The following is a 24,422-nucleotide window of genomic DNA, read 5'->3' on the forward strand; positions in this document are numbered from 1 at the left end:
TACCATGTCATCAAGCCACTGACAGTAACCATCAGATTGATACCATGTCATCAAGCCACTGACAGTAACCATCAGACCATCAGGTTGATACCATGTCATCAAGCCACTGACAGTAACCATCAGGTTGATACCATGTCATCAAGCCACTGACAGTAACCATCAGACCATCAGGTTGATACCATGTCATCAAGCCACTGACAGTAACCATCAGCCACTGACAGTAACCATCAGGTTGATACCATGTCATCAAGCCACTGACAGTAACCATCAGACCATCAGGTTGATACCATGTCATCAAGCCACTGACAGTAACCATCAGACCATCAGGTTGATACCATGTCATCAAGCCACTGACAGTAACCATCAGACCAGTCATCAAGCCACTGACAGTAACCATCAGGTTGATACCATGTCATCAAGCCACTGACAGTAACCATCAGATTGATACCATGTCATCAAGCCACTGACAGTAACCATCAGGTTGATACCATGTCATCAAGCCACTGACAGTAACCATCAGACCATCAGGTTGATACCATGTCATCAAGCCACTGACAGTAACCATCAGGTTGATACCATGTCATCAAGCCACTGACAGTAACCATCAGATTGATACCATGCCACTGACAGTAACATCAAGATACCATGTCATCAAGACTGAGTAACCATCAGATACCATGTCAGCCAGTTGATACCATGTCATCAAGCCACTGACAGTAACCATCAGGTTGATACCATGTCATCAAGCCACTGACAGTAACCATCAGACCATCAGGTTGATATCATGACATCAAGCCACTGACAGTAACCAGCAGGTTGATACCATGTCATCAAGCCACTGACAGTAACCATCAGGTTGATACCATGTCATCAAGCCACTGACAGTAACCATCAGGTTGATACCATGTCATCAAGCCACTGACAGTAACCATCAGACCAGCAGGTTGATACCATGTCATCAAGCCACTGACAGTAACCATCAGGTTGATACCATGTCATCAAGCCACTGACAGTAACCATCAGATTGATACCATGTCATCAAGCCACTGACAGTAACCATCAGATTGATACCATGTCATCAAGCCACTGACAGTAACCATCAGGTTGATATCATGTCATCAAGCCACTGACAGTAACCATCAGGTTGATATCATGTCATCAAGCCACTGACAGTAACCATCAGATTGATACCATGTCATCAAGCCACTGACAGTAACCATCAGGTTGATATCATGTCATCAAGCCACTGACAGTAACCATCAGGTTGATATCATGTCATCAAGCCACTGACAGTAACCATCAGGTTGATATCATGTCATCAAGCCACTGACAGTAACCATCAGGTTGATAACATGTCATCAAGCCACTGACAGTAACCATCAGACCATCAGGTTGATATCATGACATCAAGCCACTGACAGTAACCAGCAGGTTGATACCATGTCATCAAGCCACTGACAGTAACCATCAGACCATCAGGTTGATATCATGACATCAAGCCACTGACAGTAACCATCAGATTGATACCATGTCATCAAGCCACTGACAGTAACCATCAGACCATCAGGTTGATACCATGTCATCAAGCCACTGACAGTAAGCCACTGACCCATCAGGTTGATACCATGTCATCAAGCCACTGACAGTAACCATCAGACCAGCAGGTTGATACCATGTCATCAAGCCACTGACAGTAACCATCAGGTTGATACCATGTCATCAAGCCACTGACAGTAACCATCAGATTGATACCATGTCATCAAGCCACTGACAGTAACCATCAGACCAGCAGGTTGATACCATGTCATCAAGCCACTGACAGTAACCATCAGATTGATACCATGTCATCAAGCCACTGACAGTAACCATCAGACCATCAGGTTGATACCATGTCATCAAGCCACTGACAGTAACCATCAGACCATCAGGTTGATATCATGACATCAAGCCACTGACAGTAACCAGCAGGTTGATACCATGTCATCAAGCCACTGACAGTAACCATCAGACCAGCAGGTTGATATCATGTCATCAAGCCACTGACAGTAACCATCAGACCATCAGATTGATATCATGTCATCAAGCCACTGACAGTAACCATCAGACCAGCAGGTTGATATGTCATCAAGCCACTGACAGTAACCATCAGGTTGATACCATGTCATCAAGCCACTGACAGTAACCATCAGGTTGATACCATGTCATCAAGCCACTGACAGTAACCATCAGATTGATACCATGTCATCAAGCCACTGACAGTAACCATCAGATTGATACCATGTCATCAAGCCACTGACAGTAACCATCAGACCATCAGGTTGATACCATGTCATCAAGCCACTGACAGTAACCAGCAGGTTGATACCATGTCATCAAGCCACTGACAGTAACCATCAGATTGATACCATGTCATCAAGCCACTGACAGTAACCATCAGATTGATACCATGTCATCAAGCCACTGACAGTAACCATCAGATTGATACCATGTCATCAAGCAACTGACAGTAACCATCAGGTTGATACCATGTCATCAAGCCACTGACAGTAACCATCAGACCAGCAGGTTGATACCATGTCATCAAGCCACTGACAGTAACCATCAGATTGATACCATGTCATCAAGCCACTGACAGTAACCATCAGACCATCAGGTTGATACCATGTCATCAAGCCACTGACAGTAACCATCAGATTGATACCATGTCATCAAGCCACTGACAGTAACCATCAGACCAGCAGGTTGATACCATGTCATCAAGCCACTGACAGTAACCATCAGGTTGATACCATGTCATCAAGCCACTGACAGTAACCATCAGACCATCAGGTTGATATGTCATCACGCCACTGACAGTAACCATCAGGTTGATACCATGTCATCAAGCCACTGACAGTAACCATCAGGTTGATACCATGTCATCAAGCCACTGACAGTAACCATCAGATTGATACCATGTCATCAAGCCACTGACAGTAACCATCAGGTTGATACCATGTCATCAAGCCACTGACAGTAACCATCAGGTTGATACCATGTCATCAAGCCACTGACAGTAACCATCAGGTTGATACCATGTCATCAAGCCACTGACAGTAACCATCAGGTTGATACCATGTCATCAAGCCACTGACAGTAACCATCAGGTTGATATGTCATCAAGGCACTGACAGTAACCATCAGATTGATACCATGTCATCAAGCCACTGACAGTAACCATCAGACCATCAGGTTGATACCATGTCATCAAGCCACTGACAGTAACCATCAGGTTGATACCATGTCATCAAGCCACTGACAGTAACCATCAGACCAGCAGGTTGATACCATGTCATCAAGCCACTGACAGTAACCATCAGATTGATACCATGTCATCAAGCCACTGACAGTAACCATCAGATTGATACCATGTCATCAAGCCACTGACAGTAACCATCAGACCATCAGGTTGATACCATGTCATCAAGCCACTGACAGTAACCATCAGATTGATACCATGTCATCAAGCCACTGACAGTAACCATCAGACCATCAGGTTGATACCATGTCATCAAGCCACTGACAGTAACCATCAGATTGATACCATGTCATCAAGCCACTGACAGTAACCATCAGATTGATACCATGTCATCAAGCCACTGACAGTAACCATCAGACCAGCAGGTTGATACCATGTCATCAAGCCACTGACAGTAACCATCAGGTTGATACCATGTCATCAAGCCACTGACAGTAACCATCAGACCAGCAGGTTGATACCATGTCATCAAGCCACTGACAGTAACCACCAGGTTGATACCATGTCATCAAGCCACTGACAGTAACCATCAGGTTGATACCATGTCATCAAGCCACTGACAGTAACCATCAGGTTGATACCATGTCATCAAGCCACTGACAGTAACCATCAGGTTGATATGTCATCAAGGCACTGACAGTAACCATCAGATTGATACCATGTCATCAAGCCACTGACAGTAACCATCAGACCATCAGGTTGATACCATGTCATCAAGCCACTGACAGTAACCATCAGGTTGATACCATGTCATCAAGCCACTGACAGTAACCATCAGACCAGCAGGTTGATACCATGTCATCAAGCCACTGACAGTAACCATCAGACCAGCAGGTTGATACCATGTCATCAAGCCACTGACAGTAACCATCAGGTTGATACCATGTCATCAAGCCACTGACAGTAACCATCAGACCAGCAGGTTGATACCATGTCATCAAGCCACTGACAGTAACCATCAGACCAGCAGGTTGATACCATGTCATCAAGCCACTGACCGTAACCATCAGGTTGATATCATGTCATCAAGCCACTGACAGTAACCATCAGATTGATACCATGTCATCAAGCCACTGACAGTAACCATCAGGTTGATATCATGTCATCAAGCCACTGACAGTAACCATCAGATTGATATCATGTCATCAAGCCACTGACAGTAACCATCAGGTTGATATCATGTCATCAAGCCACTGACAGTAACCATCAGGTTGATACCATGTCATCAAGCCACTGACAGTAACCATCAGATTGATACCATGTCATCAAGCCACTGACAGTAACCATCAGACCATCAGGTTGATACCATGTCATCAAGCCACTGACAGTAACCAGCAGGTTGATACCATGTCATCAAGCCACTGACAGTAACCATCAGGTTGATACCATGACATCAAGCCACTGACAGTAACCATCAGATTGATACCATGTCATCAAGCCACTGACAGTAACCATCAGACCAGCAGGTTGATACCATGTCATCAAGCCACTGACAGTAACCATCAGGTTGATACCATGTCATCAAGCCACTGACAGTAACCATCAGATTGATACCATGTCATCAAGCCACTGACAGTAACCATCAGACCATCAGGTTGATACCATGTCATCAAGCCACTGACAGTAACCATCAGATTGATACCATGTCATCAAGCCACTGACAGTAACCATCAGACCATCAGGTTGATATCATGTCATCAAGCCACTGACAGTAACCAGCAGGTTGATACCATGTCATCAAGCCACTGACAGTAAACATCAGGTTGATATCATGTCATCAAGCCACTGACAGTAACCATCAGACCATCAGGTTGATACCATGTCATCAAGCCACTGACAGTAACCATCAGACCATCAGGTTGATATCATGACATCAAGCCACTGACAGTAACCAGCAGGTTGATACCATGTCATCAAGCCACTGACAGTAACCATCAGACCAGCAGGTTGATATCATGTCATCAAGCCACTGACAGTAACCATCAGACCATCAGATTGATATCATGTCATCAAGCCACTGACAGTAACCATCAGACCAGCAGGTTGATATGTCATCAAGCCACTGACAGTAACCATCAGGTTGATACCATGTCATCAAGCCACTGACAGTAACCATCAGGTTGATACCATGTCATCAAGCCACTGACAGTAACCATCAGATTGATACCATGTCATCAAGCCACTGACAGTAACCATCAGACCATCAGGTTGATACCATGTCATCAAGCCACTGACAGTAACCAGCAGGTTGATACCATGTCATCAAGCCACTGACAGTAACCATCAGATTGATACCATGTCATCAAGCCACTGACAGTAACCATCAGATTGATACCATGTCATCAAGCCACTGACAGTAACCATCAGATTGATACCATGTCATCAAGCAACTGACAGTAACCATCAGGTTGATACCATGTCATCAAGCCACTGACAGTAACCATCAGACCAGCAGGTTGATACCATGTCATCAAGCCACTGACAGTAACCATCAGATTGATACCATGTCATCAAGCCACTGACAGTAACCATCAGACCATCAGGTTGATACCATGTCATCAAGCCACTGACAGTAACCATCAGATTGATACCATGTCATCAAGCCACTGACAGTAACCATCAGACCAGCAGGTTGATACCATGTCATCAAGCCACTGACAGTAACCATCAGGTTGATACCATGTCATCAAGCCACTGACAGTAACCATCAGACCATCAGGTTGATATGTCATCAAGCCACTGACAGTAACCATCAGGTTGATACCATGTCATCAAGCCACTGACAGTAACCATCAGGTTGATACCATGTCATCAAGCCACTGACAGTAACCATCAGACCATCAGGTTGATATGTCATCAAGCCACTGACAGTAACCATCAGGTTGATACCATGTCATCAAGCCACTGACAGTAACCATCAGATTGATACCATGTCATCAAGCCACTGACAGTAACCATCAGACCAGCAGGTTGATACCATGTCATCAAGCCACTGACAGTAACCATCAGGTTGATACCATGTCATCAAGCCACTGACAGTAACCATCAGATTGATACCATGTCATCAAGCCACTGACAGTAACCATCAGACCATCAGGTTGATACCATGTCATCAAGCCACTGACAGTAACCATCAGGTTGATACCATGTCATCAAGCCACTGACAGTAACCATCAGACCAGCAGGTTGATACCATGTCATCAAGCCACTGACAGTAACCATCAGACCAGCAGGTTGATACCATGTCATCAAGCCACTGACAGTAACCATCAGACCAGCAGGTTGATACCATGTCATCAAGCCACTGACCGTAACAATCAGGTTGATATCATGTCATCAAGCCACTGACAGTAACCATCAGATTGATACCATGTCATCAAGCCACTGACAGTAACCATCAGGTTGATATCATGTCATCAAGCCACTGACAGTAACCATCAGATTGATACCATGTCATCAAGCCACTGACAGTAACCATCAGATTGATATCATGTCATCAAGCCACTGACAGTAACCATCAGGTTGATATCATGTCATCAAGCCACTGACAGTAACCATCAGGTTGATACCATGTCATCAAGCCACTGACAGTAACCATCAGACCATCAGGTTGATATCATGACATCAAGCCACTGACAGTAACCAGCAGGTTGATACCATGTCATCAAGCCACTGACAGTAACCATCAGACCATCAGGTTGATATCATGACATCAAGCCACTGACAGTAACCATCAGATTGATACCATGTCATCAAGCCACTGACAGTAACCATCAGACCATCAGGTTGATACCATGTCATCAAGCCACTGACAGTAACCATCAGGTTGATACCATGACATCAAGCCACTGACAGTAACCATCAGATTGATACCATGTCATCAAGCCACTGACAGTAACCATCAGACCAGCAGGTTGATACCATGTCATCAAGCCACTGACAGTAACCATCAGGTTGATACCATGTCATCAAGCCACTGACAGTAACCATCAGATTGATACCATGTCATCAAGCCACTGACAGTAACCATCAGACCATCAGGTTGATACCATGTCATCAAGCCACTGACAGTAACCATCAGATTGATACCATGTCATCAAGCCACTGACAGTAACCATCAGACCATCAGGTTGATATCATGTCATCAAGCCACTGACAGTAACCATCAGGTTGATACCATGTCATCAAGCCACTGACAGTAACCAGCAGGTTGATACCATGTCATCAAGCCACTGACAGTAACCATCAGGTTGATATCATGTCATCAAGCCACTGACAGTAACCATCAGACCATCAGGTTGATACCATGTCATCAAGCCACTGACAGTAACCATCAGACCATCAGGTTGATATCATGACATCAAGCCACTGACAGTAACCAGCAGGTTGATACCATGTCATCAAGCCACTGACAGTAACCATCAGACCATCAGATTGATATCATGTCATCAAGCCACTGACAGTAACCATCAGACCAGCAGGTTGATATGTCATCAAGCCACTGACAGTAACCATCAGGTTGATACCATGTCATCAAGCCACTGACAGTAACCATCAGGTTGATACCATGTCATCAAGCCACTGACAGTAACCATCAGATTGATACCATGTCATCAAGCCACTGACAGTAACCATCAGACCATCAGGTTGATACCATGTCATCAAGCCACTGACAGTAACCAGCAGGTTGATACCATGTCATCAAGCCACTGACAGTAACCATCAGGTTGATACCATGTCATCAAGCCACTGACAGTAACCATCAGATTGATACCATGTCATCAAGCCACTGACAGTAACCATCAGACCATCAGGTTGATACCATGTCATCAAGCCACTGACAGTAACCAGCAGGTTGATACCATGTCATCAAGCCACTGACAGTAACCATCAGATTGATACCATGTCATCAAGCCACTGACAGTAACCATCAGATTGATACCATGTCATCAAGCCACTGACAGTAACCATCAGATTGATACCATGTCATCAAGCAACTGACAGTAACCATCAGGTTGATACCATGTCATCAAGCCACTGACAGTAACCATCAGACCAGCAGGTTGATACCATGTCATCAAGCCACTGACAGTAACCATCAGATTGATACCATGTCATCAAGCCACTGACAGTAACCATCAGACCAGCAGGTTGATACCATGTCATCAAGCCACTGACAGTAACCATCAGGTTGATACCATGTCATCAAGCCACTGACAGTAACCATCAGACCATCAGGTTGATATGTCATCAAGCCACTGACAGTAACCATCAGGTTGATACCATGTCATCAAGCCACTGACAGTAACCATCAGATTGATACCATGTCATCAAGCCACTGACAGTAACCATCAGACCAGCAGGTTGATACCATGTCATCAAGCCACTGACAGTAACCATCAGGTTGATACCATGTCATCAAGCCACTGACAGTAACCATCAGGTTGATATGTCATCAAGGCACTGACAGTAACCATCAGATTGATACCATGTCATCAAGCCACTGACAGTAACCATCAGACCATCAGGTTGATACCATGTCATCAAGCCACTGACAGTAACCATCAGGTTGATACCATGTCATCAAGCCACTGACAGTAACCATCAGACCAGCAGGTTGATACCATGTCATCAAGCCACTGATAGTAACCATCAGACCAGCAGGTTGATACCATGTCATCAAGCCACTGACAGTAACCAGCAGGTTGATACCATGTCATCAAGCCACTGACAGTAACCATCAGACCAGCAGGTTGATACCATGTCATCAAGCCACTGACCGTAACCATCAGACCATCAGGTTGATACCATGTCATCAAGCCACTGACCGTAACCATCAGGTTGATACCATGTCATCAAGCCACTGACAGTAACCATCAGGTTGATACCATGTCATCAAGCCACTGACAGTTACCATCAGGTTGATACCATGTCATCAAGCCACTGACAGTTACCATCAGGTTGATACCATGTCATCAAGCCACTGACAGTAACCTCAGTCAAAGGCTGTGAGTATCACTACATACACTAAAGTGGTTCCTGAGACATTAAACACTGCTCAAGGCATTGAGAGATCTAATAATCTACGCAGAATGGCTCAATGGTGAACGTGCAAAAAAATGTCAGAATTCAGATGCCATTGTTTTAGCACTACCCACCGAATTCGTAAGCTAGTGTGCGACATGGTTCAAATGTGCCAATAAATCAGCACAAGCTACCTTTGAGTTTTTTTCAAATTGCCGGCATCTTGAAGCTGAACTTGGTATCAAGTATATGGTGCAAATGCCCATAAAAAAAAAAAAAAACACACCACACGCATCACATCACACACACCACTAACCAGGTTTCCACCAACCTTTTAATGCGAGTAAAGTATGTTGGAAGAATAAAATGTCACGATAGGCCTCAGAAAGAGCACGTTGGTAAACTTTCCAAATGTCAACCAAAAAAAAATACACTTTTTGTCTGTAAAATTAATTATTCGAGAAATAGTGGTGGAACTGCCTTTACGGGCAGACATTGATAATAAGCATTTAATCAAAGTAAACTTGGGAGTCACGGGATATTGTGTAGTCCTCCCACTATGACTCGTCAGGAAACCACGCAGTTTACAAGGCTACAGATGAAATAAGTTGAGATGAACTTCACAGGGTGGTGAAAGTTCCTGGTGATGAGCTAGATGCTTCTTTCCAATAAATATTGAGGGTCTTATTCTGGTGACATGACGAGCGATGCTTGACTGCCGTTTGACTAATAAAAATGGCCATAATATCATGTAGGTATCCTTCCCAACCTCTGCCAGCCGTTGGCACACTCGCTATATAATCAAACCAAATTTGTGACAAAAGCATCAGTTGTCTCGATTTGAAAATGCAATGGAAACCCATTTAAAAAATTTTTTTCAGTACTGAAATTAAACATAAAAGTAATTTTTTATGTGCACTATGTCATCACGCACAGCCATTTCAAATATGTCTGGTGTGGTGCCTATGAAGTATCTACTTACACCAGTTCATATGCATCTGGTGTGGTGCCTATGAAGTATCTACTTACACCAGTTCATATGCATCTGGTGTGGTGCCTATGAAGTATCCTCCTGGTCTCAGCCTCTCACAGGCGTTCTTCAACATCAGGTCCGCCTGCTGCTGAGTCTCAAAGGAGTAGTGGTACACAAACTGACAGCTGGTCACATCAAACTCCATCTTAGGATCCTTCAGCTTGTCTGTCAGCAGCTCCTGAAGAAAGAGGGGAAACAGATTAAATACTACCATGTAATGTTGGTGGTATCGAGAGGTTGGAAGAATATTGTGAATGAATGGTGCCTCTACGCCGGGCAATGTGACACGGTGCCTCTACGCCGGGCAATGTGACACGGTGCCTCTACGCCGGGCAATGTGACACGGTGCCTCTACGCCGGGCAATGTGACACGGTGCCTCTACGCCGGGCAATGTGACACGGTGCCTCTACGCCGGGCAATGTGACACGGTGCCTCTACGCCGGGCAATGTGACACGGTGCCTCTACGCCGGGCAATGTGACACGGTGCCTCTACGCCGGGCAATGTGACACGGTGCCTCTACGCCGGGCAATGTGACACGGTGCCTCTACGCCGGGCAATGTGACACGGTGCCTCTACGGTGCACGGTGCCTCTACGCCGGGCAATGTGACACGGTGCCTCTACGCCGGGCAATGTGACACGGTGCCTCTACGCCGGGCAATGTGACACGGTGCCTCTACGCCGGGCAATGTGACACGGTGCCTCTACGCCGGGCAATGTGACACGGTGCCTCTACGCCTCAATGTGACACGGGCAATGTGACACGGTGCCTCTACGCCGGGCAATGTGACACGGTGCCTCTAGGATAATGTATGAGTGAAAGTTACATTTATTTCTGCACACAGAACATTGTGATATTCTGATATTCTAGTTTTTACAGACCAAAACAAATGACCACTGTGTTGTATGTGTAGAGAGAGGGTGTGTCTGTGTGTACCTTGGTACAGTCGGCTGTGATGAACTCTGCAGAGAAGATACGCTCGTTAGGATGACCCCTCTTCCTCATATACTCATAACGAACCTGGCACTGCTCCACCGACACTGCTGCTATGTCTGAGAACACAAAATGAAAAATAAACAGTAGTTCACCCCAAGGCTTCTTTTCAACAGGCCTTCCCCCATTTCTCATGTCCTCTGTACCTACTGCTTAGAACACCAGCGAGGAGAGGACACAAGCAATCGAGGGAAGACTGAGAAAGATCCTAGATGTGGTTGAGAACAAGCTTTTTGTAATCATGCTGACTGTTCCTCAGACAGACAGAAAAATGGCTAAATATTGTCCTGTCCCTACCTGCACAGACCAACCGGCTAATGTGTCCTTTCCTCCACTTGAGCAGGTCTCCACCTTTCCCACAGCCCAGATCCAGAACAGACAGCTCTCTGCGGCTCTGACGTACCGTGTCCAGGATCTCACCTGGGAGGATGGGAGGGACCACTAGTTTACAAGATATCATGACCACAAAGATAAAGACTAACTGAGTGCAAACTCACCCTGAGGAATCTTCTGTATTTAAAATCAGCTAGCAGATGAACAGTGGAAACATTTTTAATAGTAATTTAGAATCTCACCAATTAGAACACTTTTAAGCCAGTTGTTGAAATTCCTCATGTAGAATATTCTGCTCTGGCTCCTGGCAGCGAGGCCGGTCTCCTGGAGCGTGTTGTAGTGGGTCGCCACCTTCTCTCCATGACCATGCTGGTACATGGGGGAAGAGAACGAGATGATTCACTGATATATCATTCAATAATTATCTAATTAATCAGTTCCTTTCTAATTCATCCATTTCTTACCTGTTTCTTAGTTGGAGAGCCGTCATCCTCTTCCTCATCGTCATGCTTCCTCTTGGTGGTAGACTTCTGTCCTGTACTGGACTCACTGTTTCGATCTGCACTGGAAGACAGATGCCCATTCCCACCCTCTCCTGTCTCTGTTTTGGACAGGTCCACAGCCTGATCAACCTCTGCCATCTCCACTGGTCAGAGAAGAGTCAACTTTGGCAGGAGTGTTTTGTCAAAAATAATTGCAATGGCAAGTTCAACTTCAGTAAATTTCTGCAAATAATTTGTAAAATCAAGAGATGTTATTTAGTTTCACAGAACAAGGTAGCTAACGTTATATGCTAGTGAAATGCATCTTCTAAGCTAACATTACTGGTACCTGGTTTTTCAAATGTATCTAAATGATTTAGCTAGTTAGACAGTATGAAAGTGCCAGTTGAAAGCTGTTTGTGTTCTGTATATGAGATGAGCAGCTTGTGAACTGGAAAAAGATCAATAACAACAATGTGTAACTTAGTTTGAGTGGAAGTAGCAACAGCTAGCTGGATACAGTAGCAGCAAGCTAACTGGCTACGAATAGTTCATCCTGGATAGCATCATTTGCACATATGAAAAACACACTTTTACAAGTCGCTTGGTGCAAAGAGCAAAGTACAATGTAATTATTTCAACGTGTTGAAAACATTATGGGGAAAAAAAGCTAGCTAACGAACGGCACTGTACATTTAGCTACAAGACCGCATAACATTGTTAAAAACCAGTGTTCACACTCACTTGAGTTTTCCGCCATTAAGCGTTTGCGACGGTCGTCATTTTGTAGTTTCCAACACCGAGATATACGGTATCCCGCCCCCTACTGGCCCGGAGTGCGATGGATGCTTTTTGATGACTGACTGCTGTTATGTAATATTACTTTTTCTCACATTATCTGTTAGCTATAGGTGAACACATTATGTAATATGTGAAGAAAATCAACATGCTTTCATTGTATTTTTGTGTGATCAAGTGATGCTTTCAATTTTTGTAGAAAACGCAACAAACGTCAGTGGCGTGTTTGGTAGTGCAGAGCTGCCGGATGTCTGGGCTACTCTTCCCACAAATCCTTGCGGGCTTATCACTTGACGTAATATTTATGCGACGTGAGGATTTTCTGCTGAATGCCAGAAGGACAAATCGAAACTTTAGCCTGGGTTGAAAGAACGAAACACCATGTCGGATTGTCAAGTACGTTCATTTAAATATATGATGATACATGTACGTTTTGTTGGTGGCTTACATTGTGTGTTGCCATCAACGTTGTGCGATGTTTGGGGCCTCCCGAGTGGCACAGCGGTCTAAGGTACTGCATCTCAGTGCTAGAGGCGTCACTACAGATCCTGGTTCGATCCTGGGATGTATCACAACCGATCGTGACCGGGAGTCCCATAGGACATAACGCAATTGGCCCAGCGTCGTCCGCGTTATGGGAGGGGTTGGCCCGGGTAGGCCTTCATTGTAAATAATAATTAGTGCTTAACTGGCTTGCCTAGTTAAATAAAGGTTAAATGAAATTAAAATGTTGCTAACTAACCCCTACGGCTAGTTGGCAAACGACGTGCGTACCTCGATCATTGAGCTTTGGTACACAAGTCCAGTGGAATGCAGTATTGGGTTGCAGTATTGGGTTGCAGTATTGGGTTGCAGTATTGGGTTGCAGTATTGGATTACAGTATTGGGTTACAGTATTGGGTTACAGTATTGGGTTGCAGTATTGGGTTGCAGTATTGGGTTGCAGTATTGGGTTGCAGTATTGGGTTGCAGTATTGGGTTGCAGTATTGGGTTGCAGTATTGGGTTGCAGTATTGGGTTGCAGTGCGTTCTGTGAAATCGGAAGTATGCATCCAATTGTAGGCGTAGACTTGAACAGAAATCGTAGAAAATGGTCAATGATGAACTGTTGTTGCACAAATATCCACGAACAAGTGGATTACATAATGGAAAAAGTTTGATTTCAGAATTGATCAAGGTGTTGCTTCTCTTTAAACTATTAATGCAATCTATGCTTTGATTTGTGTAGCGATCAGCGAGCTAGCTACATGACATTGTGGTTCAATACCTAGATAGAAGTTCATTGAACATGAGTGAGTGATAGAACATTGAGTTGGATGGTTATCCTAGATAACTAGCTTAAGTTTGCTTGTCTTCCATTTCAGCAACTGGATCAACTTTACTGAACCGTTATTCAACTAAGGTAGCTATGGCATTGTTCTATTTTACACATTCAACATGCACCAAGTATTACACTGGTTGCGTTAATGTCATCCATTGTTGAGAAAAAATTGAACTTTTCTGATCACATCAATAATGATTGGTTTTTAGCTATGTTGTTGAATAAAACGTGTGAATACAAAAACGCTCATTGGAACCAAGTGTCTAATATAGTGTGTTGTTTTGCTACAGAGGGTGGACTTAGCAGCAACAGTAAGAAGATGCAGCATCTCTTTAACCAGAGAGCGTTGTGGCAATCAGCTGCCCTGCGCTCCATACTTCTGGGCCCAGTTACCTTGCAGCCGTCCACTATCTTGGGTCCACGGATGGCCTCCTACTTCCTCAGGAACTCTTGTCTCATCCCCAGCCCACGCTGGGTGAGCACATCAGGAGCAGTGTGGACCACAGCACCCCGTAAGTCCACCACGGAAGAAGGCCATAGCCAGGCTGACCCAGGCCAGGAGGATATCCTGGGGGACCGGTCCATTGGGCTGGTCCAGAGGTTTAGGAGGACTCTAAAGCAGTATGGGAAGGTCATGATTCCCCTTCACCTCATCACCTCCTCCATGTGGTTCGGGACGTTTTACTATGCTGCCATGCAGTAAGTTTGATTTAATCTTTATCTATGTAGGGAAGTACCAGTGTCTCTTTTGCAAGGGATCTCTGTATCACAAAAATGCAGCATGAAATACAAAGTACATAATAAGGAACACAATATTATAACAAACAGTTCTATGCTACGCTGCCATGCAGAAAGTTACGAGTAATAAAGTTGTACAGCAATATCAAAATATTACCGTAATTTCCGGACTATAAGCCGCTACTTTATTCCGATGCTTTGAACCTCGCGGTTTATACAATGACGCGGCTAATTTATGGATTTTTCCCGCTTTCACAAGATTCATGCCGCCAAAAAACTGAGCACCGTCACATAATGTGACGTAAATCGAGCGCGCTCAAACTTCCCATCATTCTGATTACGGTAGTAATTTTGTCACCCTCATCATGGCAAAGACACGGAGAAATGCATATGATGCAGCTTTCAAGTTGAAGGCGATCGATCTGGCTGTTGGAAAAGGAAATGGAGCTGCTGCACGGGAGCTTGGCCTTAATGAGTCGATGATAGGACGTTGGAAAGCAGCGTGAGGAACTGACTCAGTGCAAAAAGACAACAAAAGCTTTCAGAGGGAAGAAAAGCAGATAGCCCAAAGTATTTGCAGCCACTCGACATCAGTCTACATCGTGCATTTAAGGTGGCGCTCCTTGTCCAGTGGGAGGCTTGGATGACAAGTGGGGAGAAATCCTTCACTAAAACGGGCTGCATGCGAAGAGCAACTTATGGTCAAGTCTGCCAGTGGGTCCTGACAACGTGGAGTATTGTCAAAAAATCCACTATCAACGGGTTTCGAAAGGCTGGACTGCTGCGTGTTGAAGGGGCAGCATGAGCTCAGCGGGGTATTTGCCTCCGGATGAAAGTGACGAGAGCGACAATGAAAAGGATCCAACATCAGATGAAGCAATTCTGAGGCTATTCAACTCCGACACCGAAGGAGATGGCTTCAGTGGTTTCAGTGCACAGGAGGAGGAAGATAGTGACCAATGACTTTCTTGGTAGGCCACTGTTTAATTTTTGTTACAAGCCGTGTTTCGTTTAAAGGCTGTGTAAAGTTCATTTGTTTCAATGTACCGGTAGGCACCTGCGGCTTATAGACATGTGCGGCTTATTTATGTACAAAATACATATTTTTAAATAATTCAGTGGGTGCGGTTTATATTCAGGTGCGCTTAATAGTCCAGCAATTACGGTACTTTGCAAACTGAAATGAGAGGAAGGGACAAAGACAAACCCATAAACATTCATGTACAATGTGAGATGTTTTTCTGAGTCTGTTTCTGTTACTCCTCTACATTTGGGCATTAGTGATAATGGGCTTTTCTCCATCCCCTGGTCAACCTGAGGTCACTGGCTGACACAGGCACAGCTGAGTCTCATTTAGATAGACAACCCTGATTGTTTAATCAGAATAGTGTACGCCTGGCCTGCTTTATTTAGGCTCAGACTAGGCTGGGCCCAGTGATGGTCATTATTTTAGTTGTTGACACTTGACTGACTTGATGTGTCATGGAAAATTAACCTTATTATATGAACCATTTAGGGGTATAAATGTGGTTCCGTTTCTGGAGTATGTTGGATTCCCAGAGAAGCTTGTTAAGCTGTTGGAGCATTCCCAGAGTGGCTATGCACTGACTGCGTATGCCATGTTCAAGGTAAGAATGCTCATCTCATTACACGTTTGGACTGCATGTTGGACTGCATGTTGGACAGCATGTTGGACTGCATGTTGGACTGCATGTTGGACTGCATGTTGGACAGCATGTTGGACAGCATGTTGGACAGCATGTTGGACTGCATGTTGGACTGCATGTTGGACAGCATGTTGGACAGCATGTTGGACAGCATGTTGGACTGCATGTTGGACAGCATGTTGGACAGCATGTTGGACTGCATGTTGGACTGCATGTTGGACAGCATGTTGGACTGCATGTTGGACTGCATGTTGGACTGCATGTTGGACTGCATGTTGGACTGCATGTTGGACTGCATGTTGGACTGCATGTTGGACATGTTGGACTGCATGTTGGACTGCATGTTGGACTGCATGTTGGACTGCATGTTGGACTGCATGTTGGACTGCATGTTGGACTGCATGTTGGACTGCATGTTGGACTGCATGTTGGACTGCATGTTGGACTGCATGTTGGACAGCATGTTGGACAGCATGTTGGACAGCATGTTGGACTGCATGTTGAACTATGGCAGTTCTTTTGAGTGTTGGCCCAGAGCTAAATCACCACATTCATCTAAACACATCATACAAATCACATTAACCACAATGTCCATGTTGTTTATTGCCAGATTGCCACCCCAGCCAGGTACACCGTGACATTAGGGGGGACATCCCTCTCGATCAGGTACCTCCGTAAACATGGCCACATGACCACCCCACCGCCTGTTAAGGAGTATCTGCAGGACAAGATGGAGGAGACCAGGGGACGCCTCTCTGAGAAGATGGAGGAGACCAAGGACAGGTTCTCTGAGAAGATGGAAGAGACCAGAGATCGTCTGTCGGGGAGGATTGGGGATAACAAGGACAAGTTGGCAGAGAAACTCCAAGAGACCAAAGACAAAGTGTCTTTCAGAAAGAAGCCGGAGTAGATACCATGTTAATTCCTGGATATAATTAAGTATATGTTCATATGGCCACTATAGCCCTTCAAAAGGATGAGTGGACACATCGCCCTAAACTGACTTCATCAGACACCACATACACATAACATAACATAACTAAGCATTTCTCTTCTCACCTCCACGTCTGCTTGACTGCAAATAGCAAAGGTTACAATGGATCTGGTAAGTAAGGAGAAAAATAGTTATATGAAGTTAAAAGTAGGAAAAATACATATGTTGAAAAATGGGTGCTATATTTTCTGGGAAATATTTGGATGAAGGAGTGATTCCAGAAGAACATGGTATGTGTGGTAGAAGAGTGGGCTTTGAATTGTTTCACTGCAGAAGTAGACTATTAAACACTCAGTCACAACACAACACTCAGTCACAACCACAACATTCACACTGGCTCATGTTACAAGAAGGTTATTGTTGTTTTTACAATGTTATATTGAGAGATGTATCTGAAATATAAAAAAGTACTTGTCGTCCATTGCCTTTCCAATTAAAACTGAACTGTTCACAGTAAGATGTGCTACATGGTTTTGTAGGTTTGATTTCAGCTGAAATACTCAAATATAAATGTGTTATTGGTACAGTCTTAACCATGTTGGTGACGTTTGGAGTAGGAAGCCTTAATGTCAAAATGATCTTTTGCTTTTAGTACACTACCATTACATTCAAATCAAATATTATTTGTCACATGCTTCTTAAACAACAGATGTAGACTAACAGTGAAATGCTTACGGGCCTTTCCCAACAATGCAGAGAGAAATAATAACAAGGAATAAATATGCAATCAGTAACGATAACATGGCATGTTTACATGGTGTACCAGTACTGAGTCAATGATAACATGGCTATATACACGGTGTACCAGTACTGAGTCAATGATAACATGGCTATATACACGGTGTACCAGTACTGAGTCAATGATAACATGGCTATATACACGGGGTACCAGTACTGAGTCAATGATAACATGGCTATATACACGGTGTACCAGTACTGAGTCAATGATAACATGGCTATATACACGGGGTACCAGTACTGAGTCAATGATAACATGGCTATATACACGGGGTACCAGTACTGAGTCAATGATAACATGGCTATATACACGGTGTACCAGTACTGAGTCAATGATAACATGTACTGACTGTCAATGATAACATGGCTATATACACGGTGTACCAGTACTGAGTCAATGATAACATGGCTGTATACACGGTGTACCAGTACTGAGTCAATGATAACATGGCTGTATACACGGTGTACCAGTACTGAGTCAATGATAACATGGCTATATACACGTGTACCAGTACTGAGTCAATGATAACATGGCTATATACACGGGGTACCAGTACTGAGTCAATGATAACATGGCTATATACACGGGTACCAGTACTGAGTCAATGATAACATGGCTATATACACGGTGTACCAGTACTGAGTCAATGATAACATGGCTATATACACGGTGTACCAGTACTGAGTCAATGATAACATGGCTATATACACGGGGTACCAGTACTGAGTCAATGATAACATGGCTATATACACGGGGTACCAGTACTGAGTCAATGATAACATGGCTATATACACGGTGTACCAGTACTGAGTCAATGATAACATGGCTATATACACGGGTACCAGTACTGAGTCAATGATAACATGGCTATATACACGGTGTACCAGTACTGAGTCAATGATAACATGGCTATATACACGGTGTACCAGTACTGAGTCAATGATAACATGGCTGTATACACGGTGTACCAGTACTGAGTCAATGATAACATGGCTATATACACGGTGTACCAGTACTGAGTCAATGATAACATGGCTGTATACACGGTGTACCAGTACTGAGTCAATGATAACATGGCTGTATACACGGTGTACCAGTACTGAGTCAATGATAACATGGCTGTATACACGGTGTACCAGTACTGAGTCAATGATAACATGGCTATATACACGGTGTACCAGTACTGAGTCAATGATAACATGGCTATATACACGGTGTACCAGTACAAATATGTTTACATCCCTTTTAATTTGCATTTCTCTTTTTCCAAGATAATCAATCCACCTGATAGGGTTGGCATATCAAGAAGTTGATTAATTAAGCTGCATGATCCTTACACAGCTGCACCTTGTGCTTGGGACAATAAAAGGCCACTCTAGAATGTAAGGATCTGTGCAAAATTCCTGGAAGCTGAAACTGTCCCAGTTCTTTCATGGCCTGCATACGAACCTGTCATTTATAGCCAGCAGCATACCACCCTGCATACCACTGCTGGCTTGCTTCTGAAGCTAAGCAGGGTTGGCCCTGGTCAGTCCCTGGATGGGATACCAGATGCTGCTGGAAGTGATGTCGGAGGGCCAGCAGGAGGCTCTCTTTTCTTTGGTCCAAAAAATATCCCAATACCCCAGGGCAGTGATTGGGGACACTGCTCTGTGTCGGGTGCCGTCTTTCGGATGGGATGTTAAATGGGTGTCCTGGCTCTTTAAAGATCCCATTGCACTTATTGTAAGAGTAGGGGTGTTAACCCTGGTGTCCTGGCTAAATTCTCAAACCATCACGGTCACCTAATCATCCCCAGTTTCCAATCGGCTCATTCATCCCCCTCCTGTAACTATTCCCCAGGTTGTTGCTGTAAATGAGTCAACTTACCTGGTAAAATAATGGATAAAAAAGTCACCAATTGAGCATGTTTGGGATGCTATGGATTGACATGTACAACAGCTTATTCCGGTTTACGCCAATATCCAGCAACTTTGCACAGCCACTGAAGAGGAGTGGGACAATAGGCCACAATCAACAGCCTGATCAACTCTATGTGTAGGCCATGTGTCATGCTGCAGGAGGCAAATGGTGGTCACACCAGATTCTGACTGGTTTTCTGATCCCTACCTTCTTTTAATGTATCGGTAACCAACAGATTCATATCTGTATTCCCAGTCATGTGAAATCCATAGATTAGGGCCAAATGAATTTATTTAAATTGGCTGATTTCCTTATATGAACTGTAACTCAGTAAAACCTTTGAAATTGTTGAATGTTGCATTTATAATGACATGCCACTGACTTTGAATAAAGCCAGAGTTTCTATGTATGCAGATGACTCAACACTATACACATCTGCTACTACAGCGACTGAAATGACTGCAACACTCAACAAAGAGCTGCATTTAGTTTCAGAGTAGGTGGCAAGAAATAAATTAGCCCAAATATTTCTAAAACTAAAAGCACTAAACCCTACACCTCAACTAAATATTGTAATAAATAATGTGGAAATTGAGCAAGTTGAGATGACTAAACATATTGATGCAGCAGTAGCTAAAACGGGGAGAAGTCTGTCGATAATAATAAAGCACTGCTCTGTCTTCTTATCAACAAGGCAGGTCCTACAGGCCCTAGTTTCTTCCTTCTTAACAACACTATCAACAAGGCAGGTCCTACAGGCCCTAGTTTCTTCCTTCTTAACAACACTATCAACAAGGCAGGTCCTACAGGCCCTAGTTTCTACCTTCTTAACAACACTATCAACAAGGCAGGTCCTACAGGCACTATTTTCTACCTTCTCAACAACACTATCAACAAGGCAGGTCCTACAGCCCCTAGTTTCTACCTCCCCAACAACACTATCAACAAGGTAGGTCCTACAGGCCCGAGTTTCTACCTTCTTAACAACACTATCAACAAGGCAGGTCCTACTGGCCCTAGTTTCTACCTTCTTAACAACACTATCAACAAGGCAGGTCCTACAGCCCCTAGTTTCTACCTTCTCAACAACACTATCAACAAGGCAGGTCCTACTGGCCCTAGTTTGTACCTTCTTAACAACACTATCAACAAGGCAGGTCCTACAGCCCCTAGTGGATTTAGTACTGTAGATATGTGTTAGTGGTGGAGTAGGGGCCTGAGGGCACACAGTGTGTTATGAAATCTGTGAATGTATTGTAATGTTTTTAAAATAGTATAAACTGCCTTAATTTTGCTGGACCCCAGGAAGAGTAGGTGTTGCTTTAGCAGCAGCTAGTTTGGATCCAGAATAAATACAAACATTTCTTCAGTATCGATATCTAAGTAGTTAACTAATAGCTACCCAGACTAACTATGTAGCAGTCTCATGGCTTGTGGGTTGAAGCTGGTCAGGGTCCTGTTGGTTCCAGACAAGGTGCATCGGTACTGCTTGCTGTGTGGTAGCATAGAGAACAGTCTATGGTTTGGGGGTAGAAGCTGGTCAGGGTCCTGTTGGTTCCAGAATTGGTGCATCGGTACTGCTTGCTGTGCGGTAGCAGAGAGAACGGTCTGTCTATTTATTAGTTCCACATAGTTCATTGTTGTATCTGAGGATCTACAATAGTTACTGCACATATATATTCAACCACAAGGGTGTACTAATGAGCTATGCGAGATAAATATAAATAAAAAATCCAAATTGAGGGCTACTGAAATTATATTATGTCAGTGTAGATAAGGGAAGGTTAGGTTACATGACAGCCAGACAAGGCAGTGTATGAATCAAACACATTTGCATATGAATGGAGTGGAGATTAGCTGTCTTCCTGATCTGTAAGGTAAGTAACAATAATGTGTCAAGCTGTTTTCTTTGCAATGTTTAAGACATGGATTTGATGTTGTAATGTCAACAAGTTACCCAGAAGTTTCTACCTGGTCTGTCATAATATAATACAGACAGTAGATCTACCTGGTCTGTCAAATTATAATAGATATACCTTTTCTGTGATAATATAATAGAGACAGTAGATATAGATGGTCTATCATAATTCAATAGAGACAGTAGATCTCGCTGGTCTGTCATAAAATAATAGAGACAGTAGATCTAGCTGGTCTATCATATTATAATAGAGACAGTAGATCTAGCTGGTCTGTCATAATATAATAGAGACAGTTTCTGTTGCTGGTCTGTCATAATATAATAGAGACAGTAGATATAGCTGGTCTGTCATAATATAATAGAGACAGTAGATATAGTTTGTCCGTCAGATTATAATAGAGGCAGTAGATCTAGCTGGTCTGTCATAATATAATAGAGACAGTATATCTAGCTTGTCTGTCATAATATAATAGAGACAGTAGATATAGCTGGTCTGTCAGATTATAATAGAGGCAGTAGATCTACCTGGTCTGTCATAATATAATAGAGACAGTAGATCTAGCTGGTCTGTCATAATATAATAGAGACAGTAAATATAGCTGGTCTGTCAGATTATAATAGAGGCAGTAGATCTACCTGGGTGTCATAATATAATAGAGACAGTAGATCTAGCTGGTCTGTCATAATATAATAGAGACAGTAGATCTTGCTGGTCTGTCATAATATAATAGACACAGTTTCCCTAGCTGGTCTGTCATAATATAATAGAGACAGTAGATGTAGTTGGATTGTCACGATACAATAGAGACAGTAGATCTAGCTTTTCTGTCATGATATAATAGAGACAGTAGATCTACCTGGTCTGTAATATCATAATAGAGACAGTATATCTAGCTGGACTGTCATAATATAATAGAGACAGTAGATCTAGCTGGTCTGTTATAATATAATAGAGACAGTAGATCTAGCTGGATTGTCATATTATAATAGAGACAGTAGATCTCGCTAGTCTATCATATTATAATAGAGACAGTAGATCTAGCTGGTCTGTCATAATATAATAGAGACAGTAGATATAGTTTGTCTGTCAGATTATAATAGAGGCAGTAGATCTAGCTGGTCTGTCAAATTATAATAGAGACAGTAGATCTAGCTGGTCTGTCATAATATAATAGAGACAGTAGATCTAGCTGATCTGTCATAATTAAATAGAGACAGTAGATCTTCCTGGTCTGTCAAATTATAATAGAGTCGGTAGATCTAGCTGGACTCTCATAATATAATAGAGATAGTAGATCTTCCTGGTCTGTCAAATTAAAACAGAGACAGTATATCTAGCTGGTCTGTCATAATATAATAGAGACGTTAGATCAAGCTGGTCTGTCATAATATAATAGAGACGTTAGATCTAGCTGGTCTGTCATAATATAATGGAGACAGTAGCTCTAGGTGGATTGTGTACCGATCTTCGTCTGTTGTTTGTAGAGAGGCAGACCGAAATGCAGCGTGTAGGTTAATCATGACTTTTAATGAAGCTAATACAGTACATGAAATAACGAAGAAGAAAACAACAAACGAATGAAACTAATACAGCCTATCTGGTGACAAACACTAAGACAGGTACAATCACCCACGAAATACAACACGCACTCAGGCTGCCTAAATACGGTTCCCAATCCGAGACAACTAGAATCAGCTGACTCCAATTAGGAATCGCCTCAGGCAGCCAAGCCTAACTAGACACACCCCTACTAATACACACTCCCAATTAATACAAACCCCAATACGAAATACAACATATAAACCCATGTCACACCCTGGCCTACCCAAACATATAACAAAAACACAAGATACAATGACCAAGGCGTGACAGAACCCCCCCCCCTAAGGTGCGGACTCCGGGACGCACCTCAAGAGCATAGGGAGGGTCCGTGTGGGCGTCTGTCCATGGTGGCGGTTCTGGCTCGGGACGTGGACCCCACTCCATAAATGTCCTAGTTCCTCCCCTACTCGTCCTAGGATAATCCACCTTCTCCGCCGACCATGGCCTAATAGTCCTCACCCTGATCCCCACATAACTGAGGGGCAGCTCGGGACCGAGGGGCAGCTCGGGACCGAGGGGCAGCTCGGGACAGAGGGGCAACTCGGGACAGCGGGGCAGCCCGGGACAGAGGGGCAGC

The 24,422-nt window shown here is 43.7% G+C and overlaps 2 protein-coding genes across 2 annotated transcripts in view; one reads left to right on the forward strand and one right to left on the reverse strand.

The window, feature by feature from the left end:
• The window catches only part of rnmt (RNA (guanine-7-) methyltransferase), a 32,196-nt gene extending 19,034 nt beyond the window's left edge, over positions 1–13,162 (reverse strand). The window contains exons 1-6 of the mRNA XM_046361267.1: positions 12,910–13,162; positions 12,148–12,408; positions 11,926–12,052; positions 11,648–11,770; positions 11,294–11,409; positions 10,352–10,533 (exon numbers count right to left, since the gene is read on the reverse strand). Of these exons, the coding sequence (XP_046217223.1) occupies positions 10,352–10,533; positions 11,294–11,409; positions 11,648–11,770; positions 11,926–12,052; positions 12,148–12,324 (725 nt within the window). The 5' untranslated portion in view covers positions 12,325–12,408; positions 12,910–13,162. The remainder of the gene's footprint in view (positions 1–10,351; positions 10,534–11,293; positions 11,410–11,647; positions 11,771–11,925; positions 12,053–12,147; positions 12,409–12,909) is intronic.
• Positions 13,163–13,238: 76 nt separating this feature from the next.
• On the forward strand, positions 13,239–18,146 carry fam210aa (family with sequence similarity 210 member Aa). Its single transcript, XM_046361268.1, has 5 exons — positions 13,239–13,359; positions 14,328–14,365; positions 14,575–14,983; positions 16,539–16,650; positions 17,300–18,146. The coding sequence occupies exons 3-5, from the start codon at positions 14,604–14,606 to the stop codon at positions 17,597–17,599; spliced, it is 792 nt and encodes a 263-aa protein (XP_046217224.1). The 5' UTR covers positions 13,239–13,359; positions 14,328–14,365; positions 14,575–14,603; the 3' UTR covers positions 17,600–18,146.
• Positions 18,147–24,422: the final 6,276 nt, after the last annotated feature.

Source organism: Oncorhynchus gorbuscha, linkage group LG09 (genome assembly GCF_021184085.1).
Source record: "Oncorhynchus gorbuscha isolate QuinsamMale2020 ecotype Even-year linkage group LG09, OgorEven_v1.0, whole genome shotgun sequence".
Taxonomy (NCBI): domain Eukaryota; kingdom Metazoa; phylum Chordata; class Actinopteri; order Salmoniformes; family Salmonidae; genus Oncorhynchus; species Oncorhynchus gorbuscha.